Consider the following 16,193-nt stretch of genomic DNA (forward strand, 5'->3'; position numbering starts at 1 on the left):
TTTTGCAGCTAGTAAGTCAATTAGAAGTCTATTTTGAGTAACTTTTTTTAAAAAATTTGAACAACAAAAACTATTACTTTACCATGACATTGTTTACATTCAAGTATATCAAGCCCAAACTCAACTTTTGTTTTTCTTCATATGTAGCATCTTGAGTATCACCAATCATAATTTGTTAATAACTTTTGAATTGTTCCTAAAACATTCTAATTACCAATTATAAATATTTAGCTCATCAAATCATATTAAAAACAATAATTAAAAACTTTAAATTTACGCTTAATTAACAATGATTATATATACCTGTCTATCTTGTTTGAGTTTTGCAATTGTTTTCCAATTACTTGACTTTAGAACCAATTCTCTTGAACTCCAAATGTAGAGCTTGTTGATAATTTAGTAGATTTCAAGAATAGACTATTCTAAAAAATGTAATCTATAATAAAAAAAAGTAATTTAAGATATTAAAGTGTTGGTTAATTGACAACACTAAATATATTAAAAAATTATAACAACAAGAATTCATTACATTGCGTTAATCGATTCGAGTAAGAATCAACAAATACACATGGATGAACATTAAGGGACTAATAGTACTCTTCAACAAATCAAGAACATAATTTTATTAAAAAAAAGAACATAAAAGATCGATTATGCTCGACAGGTTAAGCAGTCCGAGATGATCCTCAATATCGATAAATGATTTACAGTATCAAGCAAATAAGAATAAGGTATTTACTAATGGATTTGACAAGCTAGACATCTTCTTGTCACATATATACCCTAACACACTAGAAACAAATATCAAATTCACGTGGCAGGAATCATGGTATATGGTGACGGTGCACCGACTCAAGTACATTATATCGTACAGTATCAAACACAATTTCCCTCAAATTATTACATAGTTTATTTTAATTTTTGTACTTCACCAATGAAGTCAAACCCACATAAATTATTTTTTTTACTTTTCCTTTTTGTAAAGCTACTTGCTTGGATTTTAGATTTCCAATCCTCATATATATATATATAGTGAGATGAGATTGTATTCAGAACCCAAACCACAGAGAAGCTTCTCTATTTAGCCCAGCAAAAATATATTTGGAGATTTTACAGTTTTGAGTCATCTGCAGGCCACAGCTCACACTTGTGGGTCATGGCCCTCCACAAAGATTTTGCCACCAATGGAAGGTGATGCATTTATTTAAGTTACATTTACGAAGAGGAAGGTCAACGCAGGGTTGACTATATATAGGATAAATATTAGTATTAAAAAGGTTGACTAAGGATATACATTAAAATAAAAGGTAAAAGAAAACTTGAGAGTTGTGTATTGTATGTCCGTGAGATTCATGGAACAACAAAATCTTTGGTCTCACATGACATGATTTTAACACCTATTGTGGCGGTGTACTTAATTTTTATTATTAAATCAATGTCTTCAACTTCAACGTACCACTGAAACTTGAACTAAATATAGGTCTCTTTCACTCTTTCACTCTTTCACAAGGAAATGGACCTTTTATATATCTCTTTCTCTAATCCCGGCCCCAAGGCCCCAACCCCTTATTTGTGGTTAAAAATTTAAATTATTTTGGTAGTTTCAATCCCTGTCATGTCTAAATGGATCAATGCAGTGAATTAGTTTAATTCATTAAAACAATAAAACGTAAGTATTGTTTGATAAATGTATTAATTAAGGCGAAATGGAACATAATAAATGAATCTTAATTTGGATGTGTTTAATACGCAATAAAAAAAAAATTTCTGTGCAAAAAAATAAAAAGTAATGTATTTTAATGAATTTTAAAGTAAATTAAAAATAAGACATTGAGTAGAAAAATTATGTATTTTAATTTCATCAAGAAGAGTGAAATAAATTAATAATACACATTTCATTTTGTCCAAACTCTTAATGTTATATTGATTTTGTACATATTTTATTAATCCTTTGTTACAATTGCTTGTTAATGATTTTGAAATTTTTTAAATTTATTTTTGATATAATTATAATTAAATGTGATATAATAATATAAAATTATCAATGGAAAAATAGAATAATTGTAATTTCTACATCTTATTTATTGATATCAAACTACGAATTAATGGTAACACTACAAACGTAACTTAAAAAATGTTCAGTTTTGATATTTTTTTTCACTATTAATTATAAGAGAAAGAAATAAAAAAAAATGAAATAGTTTTTTTTAAGTTGTAGAAGTTTTCTCATATTAACTTTTTTCAAAAAAGTTATTTTAATTTATGTATAAATTAGTTTTAACTTATAAAATAAATTAAGATTAAATCAATATTCAAGTTCCTAAACTATTTGATAATTATAATTAAATTGGTAAGATAACATATTTTCTACAAGAGACAATCTTATTTAAACATAGACTATTATGAACACAAAACTGTTCCTCACCGTATCTAAGGCAACTTAGATTTTATCAAGACTACATTGTATTGAAATACTTCTAATCTTTTCATTATAATTATTATAAATAGCTTTAAATATTCTTTATTACTACCATTATTATTAATTTGTTTTAATGAAATAAACAATGTGATAACATACATGTTTTGCAGGCCAACAGATTTTTTGTTCGGACTATAATATACGAAATAAATCTCAAATTAAAGATCTTAAACATACACAAAATAAATATTTCATTCCTATATTCCGTATTCAATGCTCAACCATGATTCTTAATTAACATCACAATGTTACACATGAACATTCATATTTATTAACTGATTACTTAAATTTTGCAATATTATTTATTGTTTTTGGTACATTCAATTTTTTTTGTTGATACGCTACAATATTATTCATTTAATCATTAAATAATCATAAACAAAAATTAGTTATGCCAATCCGTAGACTGTGGACTTCTGACTTCATAATCTGACTAAACTAAAGGTTCCTGCGCCACACTGTCTTTCAAGAGAATCAGGACCAAGGTAAACTGAAAGAAAGTATTTCATTTAGGCATGTTCGAGATAGTGCTAAGCAACATAAACATATATAAATCTTAAATGTACTTTTATATTTTGTCTGCAAAGTCAACTCTATAAGAGATTATATATAAAATAAAGTTTGAAGGTAACAGATAAAAGAAAATACCACTTTTTTTGTGACAAAAAACTCTGCTGATGACTTTGTAAGTGAATAAAATATTCTATGCTTTGACAATTTTGCATGTCAAAAAATAGTTTATTTCTTCAACATATTGGTTGTCCACAAAACCCAAAATTGAAGAAAGTTGAGTTTCATGCACCCACAAGCTAGAACATCATATTTAAATGGTTTGTTATTATCAAAATTATGTATATAGAGAAGACTTTGGCCATTTTCAGGATAATCAAATGGTTGAAGTGCCAGCTCACTGACCGACTTTCAGAGTTCAGACTATGCACGTTATTATCTTTTATATATATATATATATATATAAATTAGTGTGGTATTAACTTCCTATGAGGGACTAAAGCCCTAAGGTATTTAATTTGCTTTTGGATGATGGATTGGGTCATTTAATAAAATCCCAAGAGACAGGGAAGATCCCATGCTTTGATTTGCATTCCTCAATAATTGATTTTAACTCTTGGACATCTGTTATATCTTCCACAATCAAATGCAATATTATATAATACTTAGATATGATTAAATTAGATGCTCGTTAAAACTTAAAACCTAAACTATAAACTAACTAGATAGTATACCTTGACTTGACTCCAAGAATCTATATATAGCCAAAGTTAGAGACACATTAGTAATAGCAGTTTGGCAAAAAAGTTAGAAACTAAAAGATAGACAGAATGAGGAGCAATCATGTGCGTTTGAACTGCGGCATTACAATGCCTCTTATTGGATTAGGCACTTATTCCTTCCCAAATGATAGGAAGGCAACAGAACTTGCCGTCCACAATGCCCTTGAGGTATATATATAGTTTTTATTTTTATTTTTATTGGTAAATCTTAGTTGTTAATATGTTAATTTTTGTTAGCGAGAAAACTAAAACCCACTACCTATTCCTTCCTCTTACTTTTACAAGGTAAGGTATATATATGGTGCCTTATAATACTCCTTTGCCTTGGGATTTTCTCTTATTTCAATTTTATGTCCCCTATTTCACTGGCCCTGCTGCTTGCTAGTATTAGATAAAGGAAAAAGCTACATGTTTTATATATTTTAATTCTTCATTTACCTTATTATCGACACACATGTGCATATGTACATATGCAGATGGGTTATAGGCATTTTGACACAGCAAAAATATATGGTTCTGAGCCAGCACTGGGCAAAGCCTTAAATGAAGCAATCTGCGAGGGAGAAATAGAGAGAGAAGGCATTTTCTTAACATCCAAACTGTGGGGGAGTGATCACCATGATCCTGTTTCTGCATTGAAACAAACTCTTGAGTAAGCAAATAGAATCTTTGAAGATGAAAATTTCAGATACACCCGTATCTTAACCTTTGCCTTTTCATGATTTTTCTCAAGTAAATGAAAGCAAATTAATGACCTAAAATGCATGTGATGTATCATCATTACCTAAACCAAAATCTCATGGGATAACAAAAACAATGGAGTAAACTTGTGGCCAAGAATAAGTGAATACTGTCATGCCCCACAAGTGGACTTAAGAATCAAATATGTGACAGAATCTTTTTAATATCACAGCTAATTACTTAATTTTGAAGAATGGAAACAATTCTGTGTTGGAAATCTGATGTTGATTTTGTTCTTGTTTTTTTAATTGAATGCAAAACAGGAATCTGGGCATGGAGTACCTAGACATGTACCTAGTGCATTGGCCTGTCAAGTTGAAGCCATGGGTTAACTACCCTGTACCTAATGAAGATGACTTTGAAAAGTTGGACCTTGAGACCACATGGGCAGGGATGGAGAAATGCCTAGAAATGGGGTTATGTAGGTGCATTGGGGTTAGCAATTTCTCTAGCAAGAAGATTGAGTGCCTATTGGATTATGCTTCTACACCTCCAGCTGTAAATCAGGTGAGTTGAGTTAAATCTTGAGGGGTATTTGTACTATTTTTATTTTTTTTATCGCGTTATAGTGTGAAGTATCTACATATAGTCAGACATTATCGATAATTAATTCCCGTTAAAGAATTTGTTAATTATTTTTAATATGATCTCTTCTTTTAATCATAATTTTTTATTCAGAAAACTCAAATCATAATCTTATTTGAGAGACTTAAATTCAGTCTCACTCAAACAATGTTGATATTTGTTGTATTTATTGACAGTACTAAGTCACCCAAAATTGGTACACAGGTGGAAATGCATCCCATGTGGAGGCAAGGAAGGCTGAGAAAGACATGTGGGGACCAAAAGATCCATGTAAGTGCTTATTCGCCACTTGGTGGGCCAGGGAATGCATGGGGATCAACAGCTGTGGTTCATCACTCTATAATCCGATCGATTGCCTTCAAACACAAAGCAACTCCAGCACAGGTAAAACTCAACTCCAAAGCCTTGTTTATTAAGAACAATGATGTAAAATTGAAATCTGACATGTGAATTTTATAATTAGTAGAGAGAAATTTTTTATATATTTAGCATACTTTTCTCTGTAATTTTTAAAGGTTGCATTGAAATGGGGACTATCAAAGGGCTCAAGTGTGATTGTGAAAAGCTTCGATCAAGAAAGAATGAAGGAAAATATGGGATCGTTTGATCTGAGATTGGATAACGAAGATATATTGGAGATTGAGAAATTGGAGGAAATGAAGATTATGAGGGGAGAATTTCACGTTAATGAAACCACAAGTCCCTACAGAACAATCGAAGAACTTTGGGATGATGAAATTTGAAGCCGAAGACAACGTTGATTTATTTACTCCACAGGGGAAGCAGAGAAGTGAAGAGAAATTTGTTAGAATGATCATAACAAAAAAAGAAGAAGAAGAAAAGAACATGTTTTGTACAACTAAACTTGCTTTTGGGAGTAAATTAAATGTACTATATTTTACTTCTGTTGCTTACGATTGATATTTCTCTTTCTTTCTCTGCAATAGTCATTCTATTTAAAATTTGAATAACTGATCAATTTGATCTCTTAATGAGTAAATCAATGACATTTTAATATTTTAAAGAATAAAATTCTAATTTAATTTATTAATGTGAAAAAATATGACAATTACGTTTCTATATAAAACTTAATGATAAATTGATCTAAACTTCACAAATTATTTCAAATTGTCAACAATATCTTTATAAGTTTCATTAAAAGCAAATCGTCTTCCATACATGAATTGCATAATCAAATTCAAGCGGATTAGAGAGAGTATGCTTTGTGGATATTTTTGATGCCGCAAGATGTCAATACAGCAAGTCAATGGTTTGGATTTCTTTCCAACTGCATCAACATTTAAAAATAATAGAATGGGCCCAACTTCTCTATTCTATGACTATGATGTAGATGCATCAGACTTTATCTGTATTATGTATCGCGATTTTAATTTTCTGAGTCGTAGTAAAATTTCTCAGCCAACCGGTTTAACGATAATATCATTTTTTTTTACACAGATATTATCACTTTCTCTTCTATAAGCATCTCCAAATATTTATTTCATTTAATTAATTGACTAAATAACTATTTTGGTCTTTTATCATTCAAAATGACCTTTTTTTTTTCTTTATTTGAGAGTTATTTGAAAGACAAACTTAAATGTAATTAAATAGTTAAAGGATATTTTAAATCTTTTAAATAAAATAAACTACCAAAATAAACTTTTCAAAAGTAAATGAACAAAGTAAACTTTTTAAAAGAGAAGTATCATTTTGAACAAAATAAATAAGATAAATTATCAAAATCATCATTTAACCTTACTAATTTTAAGAGGAAAAGGCCATTAAATCAAATCAAATACTGCACAAAAGGATTCAAAGGATGCGCGGCAGAAGGCAGAGCCCCCTAACTAGCTATATGCTATTTACTTTTAGCAGCGGCTACTCACAACGCAAAGGAATGGATGTGTGAAATTTCTCATCAAAACACAACATGATAATCATACAATTAATTTAGTAGCAAATGTTGATAATGCAATAATTACAACATCCATTTATACGGTTACGCTGCTCTCTTATCCCCAAGCCATGATCTGCTCACAAAATGAGATATCATCAATAATCATATATTGCAAAGCAAGACGGTAATGGGGCTGGCGATCAGTTGAGTAGATAGCTTTGAACATGATCGTACTTCCCTTTTTGATTTGATAAGTTATTCTCCAGCATCATCCATTTACAAAGTGAAGTCGAATCTAGAAACCATCTCTGAAAAATTAGCGAGGTAATTATAATAATAAATGGCAAAATAATTCTCCTATATAGTTAAAAAAAGGTAAAATTCATAAATGGCCGATTTATCACTGTATGCTTCATTCAGGGTTGGAACTAGAATTGCGAAGAAATTTGGCAAGATACAACCAAAATCAAAATAGAAATATGAGTCCTAAACACCAGCATACGTAAATACTCATACAAGTACAGTGCAAAAATAATACGCTCTCTTTATCATATGTTGTGCAATTTCGACTACTTAACAACCGTTTTGATGAAAAAGTCAACAGCTTGTATCATTGATTTTTTTTTTTTGGATAGCTTGTATTATTGAAAGATGATATATGCCTACCTAAAAATATAAACAATTGACCCTTTGGTCAATGACATTCAAAGATCACAAATAATTTGGAGAAGACTAAAAACAAAAGTAAAATGGCCGTCAATTTCATACCTGTCAAAATTGGAAGCATTCATTACATGGACTATGCTGGAGCTACTGGTGTAACATTTTCTTCAATACCTTGCTCGATGCACTGAAAGAAATTTAAAGTCATTTCTGAAGAAAAGGGACAGAGGACTAATCTAATGGTGTCAACAAAATGCTTTAAGAATCATGTAAAAAATATCAGCCTGTAATTAGGCAACTCCAAATTGAGAGAGATCAATATTAAGAAAAAATGCTACGTATTTTCAGTAGAGAAAGAAATAGTTATAACTCACTAGCTTTTCAATCCTTGCATGCTACCATCATCAGATAAGAATGTCTAAAGGTTTCATTACTCCAAACATGTCCATGAGACAGATATAAAAGGATGTAAGGCATAAATTTGATTGTTTTCAATCTTCATTGTGTCATTATGCTATTTCTTTAACATTAAGGTTCAGGAGGATATCTTATCATCATTGTAATCTGCACTCCTTTCTCTTTTCTAACAAACTTCTTTCATCAATCATAAAGCAATATTGAGTACTGAATAGAAGATAAATATACTCTATGTACCAAAATCCAAAATGATACATAAAAACTTCGTACCCCATTGCCCGGAGGCTCTTCGCTATGTGAAGGTATGGGGGAGGGATGTTGTACGCAGCCTTACCCTTGCATATGCAAAGAGGCTGTTTCCGGATTCGAACCCATGACCAATAAGTCACCAAGGCACAACTTTACCGCTGCACCAGGGCTCGCCCTCATCCAAAATGATACATCTAATAAAAATTTTACCTGAAGAAGGTAACCATGCAGCCAATCCAATGTTTGAGGAAATGTTGTTGCCGATACATTGACCACAGTCAACCCCTGTAACATCAAACGACAATAATTTAAGAAAAATAATTGCAGATGATAAAATTTCAAAATCTAAAATTTATAGGGTCTTTAGGTAATTCTACAGTCAGTGAATAAGATTTTGTATCAACAGTTTCACATTCATTAGTTAATAAATGTAAGCAATTCCCCATGGAAATATATATAAAGTATAAACTATAGAACAAGTAGATATAGATCCATTTGAATTGGAAAAATGTGCAGCTATTGTCTTGTTTGTCATCAAAACAAACAACTGTCAACACACCAGTAAAAAGGATTTTCCACTAAATTTTCAGTAATCAATATCACAGTAAATCTTTTGGACATACCTGTGATGTGAACGAGCACAGATAATCCTGTATGGTTTTCAAGTTGGCTATAAGCTTCTCATTATCCTGCAAATTGAACAACAAAATTCAGAAAAAGTGTTGACACAGATAGAGTCCCAATCTTATACTAGTTTATTTGGCCTCCTTATGGTCCTTCAGTGGCACTTCTTGTTCATTTACTTATTCTCTTGCTAATCATATTGAAAGCTAAGATTCTTTCTTTAATTAATTATGATCTAGATGTCTTCCTTAACAAAGTTATCACCACCAATGAAATGCTACAGGGTTTTTTGACTTTTCTATATGATTGTTAGAAGTGGTTTGTCCACAATCACTGTAGAGGCCCTTGTTGACTTGTTTTACAAGATAATTTCTTTGGCTTCCTTGTGCTTCTATAATTTTAGTCATTTTCAAGGATTCTGAAAGAACAAATCACTAAATGAGTTCTTATCCATACCTTTCAATCTAATAAATAATTTCCCCTAGAAACTCACACAGGTACTAAAAAGTAGTCAAAAGTAAAATACCAAGGCCAGGGAGGGAGGTTTTTAAGTGAAGAGTTACTGTACCAGGTCAGGACATTTGTCATTAAATGTGCGAGCAGAGATCCACTCCTCAAGTAATGCCTGAAAATAAGGTAAGACAAATCTCTTTAGATTATTTGACTTTTTAAGTATATGATGGAATTTGATAGCAAGACTTGTGCACTTGACCTAAGTTGTTTTCAAGAAATTCACCTATCCTACTACTGACATAGGACAGAAGGCAACAACCAAGACAACACTGAGGACCACAGTTATCATTGCCTTTTCCGTGTCAATATTACAGTTGCTGTAAATCCATGCATCAACCCCTAAACTTTATTATTATTTTCATTGAGTGCATTAAGTTCCTCATGCACTATAGGAACATCCTAGAGATACACAAAGGACAGCTGTAACCTTGGACAACCAAACAAATCCCCAAAGTCAGACATGCAACAAGTTAATACAAAAATCACTTACGCCTATAATTGTTAATTCCATAAAAATAATGGACAATAAGACAAAACCTTATGATCAAATTCAGCCATCTTCAAAACAATAGGCACAATTATTGGTTTGGGACCTGACTTCTCCTTACTAATAGTAGTTTTGTCTGTCTCCAGCTCCCTAAGAGAAGCAACTGCAAGACAAACTATTTTTTTTTAAAATTGAAACAACGCCCATCATCTATATTATGTCTTATCTCTTAGTAAGAAACTAATCAGCACTTAAATATGGCAAATAAAAGAGAGCAACCTTTATGTTCAGGGATGCTTTCAGCTAGGCCAATGGATGCCATAGAATTTGATACTGCATCAACCTGGTCCGCAGATACTCCTTCATCAGAGCTCAAAATCCTGGAGCCACCATTACTCTCATCACTGCTACCCACATGACTGTCTTTTATTTGTGCAGTAGCATTATCATCCAATGTCATAAATGCTGGATTTATCTCTTTATTTTCTGAATGTACACCAGAAGGTGATTTATTGTCATCATCTACTAAATAAATGCTTGGATCCAAATGTATCCCCTGTCAAAGTGAAAATATAAACAAAGAAAGTGAGCCCTCACCAAGAGAAACACATTGACTGCATAATAAAAAAAACAAAAAGGCATATCAAATTATTAAAACAATTTAATTGGACATATTTATGGGAGATCAAAAGTTATGTATGTAATTATCATGTTTCCTTTTCAGTATTCCTCTTATTGCATCTTCAATTATTTAAAGGTATGAAAACAAAAGTTTCAAATTGCTCATTTTATTTATATGGATAGAAGATGAAATAGTATTAAAGATATGAAATATGTACAAAAGAAGGGAAAACAAAATATCCTTCTACAAGGAAAAGAAAGAAGTACATGAAAAATATACCATTTATTCTTGCACTGTAAGACAGCTACTTTCCTTTGGGACAGTCTTTTTAGAATCCTTGGTAGCATTGGTTGTATCAGTATGATTTGGATCAATTTTTTATTTTTGCCTAAAAGGTAATGTTATTTAAAAGAAAAGAAAAATTGGCCACTATAAAACTACAAGCACATGCATTTTTATCTATGATTGCATTAAGATTTTGTAGAAGTGGTCATCAACAGGGAAATGTTTGTCCACTCGTGGTTAGTGTTTTAAGAAATAAACTAATCAAATATTGACTGATGGGTCTAAGAACTGCAAGGATGTTAAACAGGATATTCAGGGAACCTGCCACTAAATAAATACCCATACATACCTCGATTATAATTGGCTTCCCATCTTTCATTGCCTTTTTCAGATCACCGGCCAAACCTAGAAACCACATGCCAATTTAACATATGAAACAATAAAGCATAAACAAAATAAAATATCCACAGCATTCTGTAAAAAATTAGACTATTTATATGGATGAAAACCAAACTCAATTTATTAAATGATAGAGATCTCAAGAAACAACTGAGAAAACCTTTGCGAACAACCCTGCATTCTCTGCAAAATTCAGTTATTAACTCCTCTGATGAACTGAAGTCTCTTGCCCATACTGGAGTTGATGCCAATGGTGCACTGTATAAAAAATAAGTGAGTCATTCAGATTTGATATATTAATATATGCAAGTATTAATCACTTCAGCGATCAAAGAGATGAAAATCATCAGGGCAAGAAACGTAAATGCCAACATAAAGCTAAGATTTGTCAATTTCTTTCATGTATGACTATATTGACATCCACTAACAGTTGTACTATCAAAAGAAAAATGGTGAAATATAGCATTAAACATTTAGATTTATGGAATCAACACATGAATGACAATATATATCAACAGAATCACAGAAACTAAAAACCTTCAGCCATACTATATGAATTCAAGAATAATATTGGATTAATAGACATGGTTTTTGCTATGCAATAATAACATTATGCATGTTGTGTGTATACATGAACTTGATTTCATAAGCAAATAATTTTAGGCCAAAAGTGGCCTTAGCATGGTCTCTTATGAAAACACTTGAATAAATAATTATCTAGACAAACAAAACTTTCAATTAAAGCAAAAATATTAGTCAACTTTAGGAAGAAATAAATAAGTTCAGGACATACTCTGTTGATGTGCGCAACAATTCATAAACCATATCTGTCTATCAGAATCAACAAGAAAAATGTCAAAATTATTTTTATATAATTTTAAGCAATCAAAATAAAATATAGGGACAACTCCCTTTAGGTGCCAGTTAACCAGGAAAATAAGAATCTAGTCTGGTTAGATAAATCAAATTGGAGATACTTTGGTTAACTTGCACCTAATTGAAACCCCTTAATTATTTTATGAAATGAAGAAGCAGTTATATTTGAGACATTCAATGCCTACCTGTAATACATTTGGTAAATTTAGCCTCTGTGCAAGCTGGGTGGCAATAGTAGACTTCCCAACACAAGCAGTTCCACAAACAAGGATTACTAATGGAACTCTTTGATGATGAAATCTGGATAAATGGGGAAAGCAGGAAAGTGGAAAATATGGCTCAATATTACTATAAGAAGTATTGCCCTCAAGCAATTTCTTTTTCTATCTGTATTTTCTTTTTTCCAGAAAACATGAATATGAAATTTTTTCCAACACCTTATTAAAACAGCTAGAAAGACAGAAAATGTGTACAAACACAGACAAAATTTACATGCATTTATGTACATATAAATATGTACAAACAGATGCAAATTTGATGAATACATACATACATATCTGCACAGACGACAAGTAGAAATAAATGATAGGAGATGCCTGTTCTGCAGTAATGTGGAGGAGAATGCAAGTCATTTGTTTTTTCATTGCAGCAAAATCAGTCCGTTATGGTGGGAATCCATGTCTTGGGTGAATAGCGTGGGTCCTCTCCCGCAAAGCCCAAAACATCATTTCCTACAACACATATTCGGAGTGGTTGAGGCTGTCAAGCTCAACAGGTGGAGGTGTTGGTGGATAGCTCTAACATGGTCTATATGGCAGCATCGGAATAAGATTTTCTTTTCCAACGTCTCATTAAATGTTAACAAGATCATGGATGATGCAGTCTTTCTACTTTGGACTTGGCTTCGTAACTTTGAGAAGGACTTTGGGACAAGCTATAACCACTGGTCAAGCAATCTTCGATTAGGTTTTATGTGCTAGTGGAGGATTTCACGTTACAGTATTGTGTATTCCTTATGTAATTATGATTTCAGGCTTCGGTTCCTATCTAGACTACATCAAGTCTGATTTGGAACCTAATGCTTGTCATCATTTATTGTAATGCTTAGTACCACTGGTACTCATTTAATATAAATATTACTTTTGCTGAGCAAAAAAAAAAAAAAAATTACATATATAAAGACGGAAAGTCTATGTATACATATATATGCACATAGACGGAATTGACATACATGCAAGTGTGCTAATCTTGTCGTCATCTTTTAACAAAGGAAGAAAATAAGGACAGGATTTGTCTTTGTTAGAAATTGAGGATAAGATATTGACATAGCTACATATTTTGGAGGCTCAAAGATTGTCTCCAACAGAAAGATTGCATACTTACCTTGTCATCATCTTGTAACGATTTATGTACTCTTCTCCATATCCCCGCCGCTCCATAAGCTGCACAAATAGCACCCTCTTTGAATGTTTTTATAGATTAAATTACTGCCGGCATTTACAACAGTGAGGAATTCCAACCATGGTTACTTCATCCCACAAATATAATGGAATCCAAATTCCTTCTATTAAGAGAGTCCCACAGAAATTTCATCTCTATTTGATTCCAAATTTTTAAACCATCTAAAAACAATTTCAATGATATCTGTATCTGGACAGACCTGTGCAAAGACTCAAACAACTACACTATTTTTATACACACAATTTTCCTGTATAAATAAATATTGAAGTGGAAATATTTACAAGACATATTACTCTTCAAGTAGTATTTGTCCACAAAACTTTAATCTTGACAATGAGTTCAATCAAACAAGAAAACCTAATGATGAAAGTTTATTCAAAATTTCCTCAAGGTGTAATGTACCACAGCTTACTAAATGGAGCAGAGCAAAGAAGTCAGGAAAAATGGAACTGGGTGTGCGGTGGACAAATAAAATCAAAAGTTTGGCATACCTTAAATAGGTTGACTTCCAAGTCAGATTGAGAGCTGCATCATATAAACACAATGAATTTTCTTCTATAAAACTAATTCTATCAAAAGAAAAAGGGAGAACAAAAATATAAAAAAGCAACATCAGGAAAAAGGGGAAAGGAAGAGATGCAAAGCAACATACACATCTAGAAGGCTGTTATCTGTGAGCAGCTTCTTCAATTCGAGAGCAATTTTGATAGCTACGTGGTTTGGAATCTGAAATCAACAAGCTAATAATAAATGATCTGACAATACATCCTTGCCAGTTTTCACAAACTCAACTCCAATCCATGAATGAATCAATCATCTCAACTAACTTAAATGAAAAGAAACATAAATAGAATGCAGCAAAAAGAGTGGTTATCGGATACCTTGGTTACCGTTAGCATTCTGCTGAGCAAAAATCTGGAGAGAACGTAGTAGTGATCCGCATTATCACCCAACCACACCTTCACCTATATATATATATATATATTAAGCAGAACAGAAAGCATTTAGAAATGGAAAGCATATGAAAAGAGAATAAAGAAGGAAATCTGGAATTGAAATTGAAACCTTGACGAAATCGTATTTGGAAGAAGCGTTGCGGGAAGAGAATCTGACCGAGGGAAAGGCAGGGCGTTGCTTATCATCGCTGTCTTCGCCACTCACAGGGCTTGTCACAGCCACGCACTTCTCTTTCTCTTTCTCTTTATTTTTCTTCATCGGTGGATCTTTCTTCTCTTCTGTTTCGCTCCAAACTCAACTATATCATTTCATTCATTTCTCTTTACTTTCACCCTCAAAAATATTAATTCTCTTTTCAAAATAAAAAACATTAAAGGTATATTTATTTCATTTAATTAATATATATATATATTTAATATCTTAAACATATAAAAAAAAGCATTTAATTTTTTTTTCCATTTATTAAGTAAGAATTAGTTAAAAAAACATTGTAATATCTCTGTCGCAAACCCTAGCGAGGCATCCCTCGTTCGGTTCGTTCTCGCTCCCTCTCATGATTATATGATGAACATTCTCCTGTTGAGCTGTAGATAAACTGTATATCCAAATTCTTCCTTTTCGATTGAGGTCCAAAAATATGGATTTCTTCTTTTGATCATTAGTTGGGTTGTTAGTACTTAGTACTGTTAACACTTAGTACTCTCTCTCTCTCTTTGATGAAATATTCTTCGTATCAAAGTTAATGATTTTCCCTCTTAAGTCCATTCTTTTTTTATTTTGTGGGTGTCCTAACTTGTAATTGATATCCAAGCTTTACCTTATTTCTTCTGCATCTGAACATGTATTTATTTTTTCTGCCCTCTATTCTTTTTTAGTTGGTTGTTATGGCTAAATAATATCATGTTCATGGCGTCTCAAATGCAAGTAACATAATGGCTTTTGTGGAGACTGAGAGTGAGTGAACGTTCCCCTAGGTGTTAATGCTTAAGCAGGAAAAAAAAAAAAACTCAGGATTAGTGAGATGGAGATCAAAGATCACTCAACTAGTATAGTATTTGGGAAAGATGTTTATTGTTTGATTCCTTCGACCTCATTCATTCAAACAACTTAGAACTAATTATTTAACCAAGCTACTTGTATTGTCATCATGAGAGCGTGTTAGGATTGCGGTTTGTGAGGCACCAAACGTCCGTTTGCACGTTCCAATGCACAAAACGGAGAAGTAACAACATCCTTGGATCCAAAAAAACGTGGGTTATGTTCAACTAAACGGTAACCCATACAGTGAGTTATTTGTAGATACCATATCTCATATGTTTATGTTTACCTTGATATTTCTCTCTGTTTCTCTTTATTGCAATTTTGTAGTCATTTTCCTACTCATGTTCACTTTACCAATCGAATACTGTACAATTTATAAGAAGTCTGCATTGGATGATGATATATGGTTTATATTACATTCAATTCACTGTTTATGTTATTGTTATGTTACCAAATGAGAAAGAAGTGCACGGTCCAGCATGGCCAGAATGGGCTCGTCCTTAAGGAACTGGATTTATTGAAAGACGATGCAAATGTTTATAAGTTGATTGGGCCAGTACGGCCGAGGTCAATGCCAATGTCCGCAAGAGGATCGAATACAT

General features: G+C 32.0%; 2 protein-coding genes across 7 annotated transcripts; one reads left to right on the forward strand and one right to left on the reverse strand.

Moving 5' to 3' along the window:
• Positions 1-3,794: 3,794 nt before the first annotated feature.
• Positions 3,795-6,011, forward strand: LOC114425340 (non-functional NADPH-dependent codeinone reductase 2-like). The gene is made up of 5 exons (XM_028392229.1): positions 3,795-3,939; positions 4,248-4,423; positions 4,776-5,019; positions 5,302-5,481; positions 5,613-6,011. Exons 1-5 carry the CDS (start codon positions 3,820-3,822, stop codon positions 5,838-5,840), a joined length of 948 nt encoding a protein of 315 aa, XP_028248030.1. The 5' UTR covers positions 3,795-3,819; the 3' UTR covers positions 5,841-6,011.
• An 851-nt stretch (positions 6,012-6,862) lies between these two features.
• Positions 6,863-14,892, reverse strand: LOC114425044. Of its 6 annotated transcripts, none has more exons than XM_028391779.1 (17): positions 14,659-14,892; positions 14,475-14,558; positions 14,246-14,319; positions 14,085-14,118; positions 13,516-13,574; positions 12,318-12,432; positions 12,050-12,087; positions 11,417-11,514; positions 11,207-11,262; positions 10,230-10,506; positions 10,001-10,125; positions 9,519-9,575; positions 8,950-9,015; positions 8,537-8,611; positions 8,035-8,055; positions 7,766-7,847; positions 6,863-7,305 (listed from the first exon to the last, which is right to left on the reverse strand). In XM_028391779.1, exons 1-16 carry the CDS (start codon positions 14,806-14,808, stop codon positions 7,797-7,799), a joined length of 1,380 nt encoding a protein of 459 aa, XP_028247580.1. In that variant the 5' UTR covers positions 14,809-14,892; the 3' UTR covers positions 6,863-7,305; positions 7,766-7,796. The 6 variants fall into 6 exon arrangements, with proteins under 6 accessions (XP_028247580.1, XP_028247579.1, XP_028247581.1 ...); XM_028391778.1 differs by having other exon boundaries at positions 6,863-7,292; positions 14,659-14,891; XM_028391780.1 differs by having other exon boundaries at positions 6,863-7,292; positions 10,001-10,113; positions 14,659-14,889.
• Between the last annotated feature and the right edge of the window lie 1,301 nt (positions 14,893-16,193).

Source organism: Glycine soja, chromosome 9 (assembly GCF_004193775.1).
Source record: "Glycine soja cultivar W05 chromosome 9, ASM419377v2, whole genome shotgun sequence".
NCBI classification, from domain to species: Eukaryota; Viridiplantae; Streptophyta; class Magnoliopsida; order Fabales; family Fabaceae; genus Glycine; species Glycine soja.

Excerpts from the sequence above, each read along its gene's own strand:
- LOC114425340 (XM_028392229.1), top strand. The coding sequence starts at position 3,820 with ATGAGGAGCAATCATGTGCGTTTGAACTGCGGCATTACAATGCCTCTT. Across the intron at positions 3,940-4,247 it reads CCGTCCACAATGCCCTTGAG|ATGGGTTATAGGCATTTTGA; the intron begins GTATATATATAG and ends GTACATATGCAG. Across the intron at positions 4,424-4,775 it reads GCATTGAAACAAACTCTTGA|GAATCTGGGCATGGAGTACC; the intron begins GTAAGCAAATAG and ends AATGCAAAACAG.
- LOC114425044 (XM_028391779.1), bottom strand. The coding sequence starts at position 14,808 with ATGAAGAAAAATAAAGAGAAAGAGAAAGAGAAGTGCGTGGCTGTGACA. Across the intron at positions 14,559-14,658 it reads CCAAATACGATTTCGTCAAG|GTGAAGGTGTGGTTGGGTGA; the intron begins GTTTCAATTTCA and ends ATATATATATAG. Across the intron at positions 12,088-12,317 it reads ATTTACCAAATGTATTACAG|ACAGATATGGTTTATGAATT; the intron begins GTAGGCATTGAA and ends TGATTCTGATAG.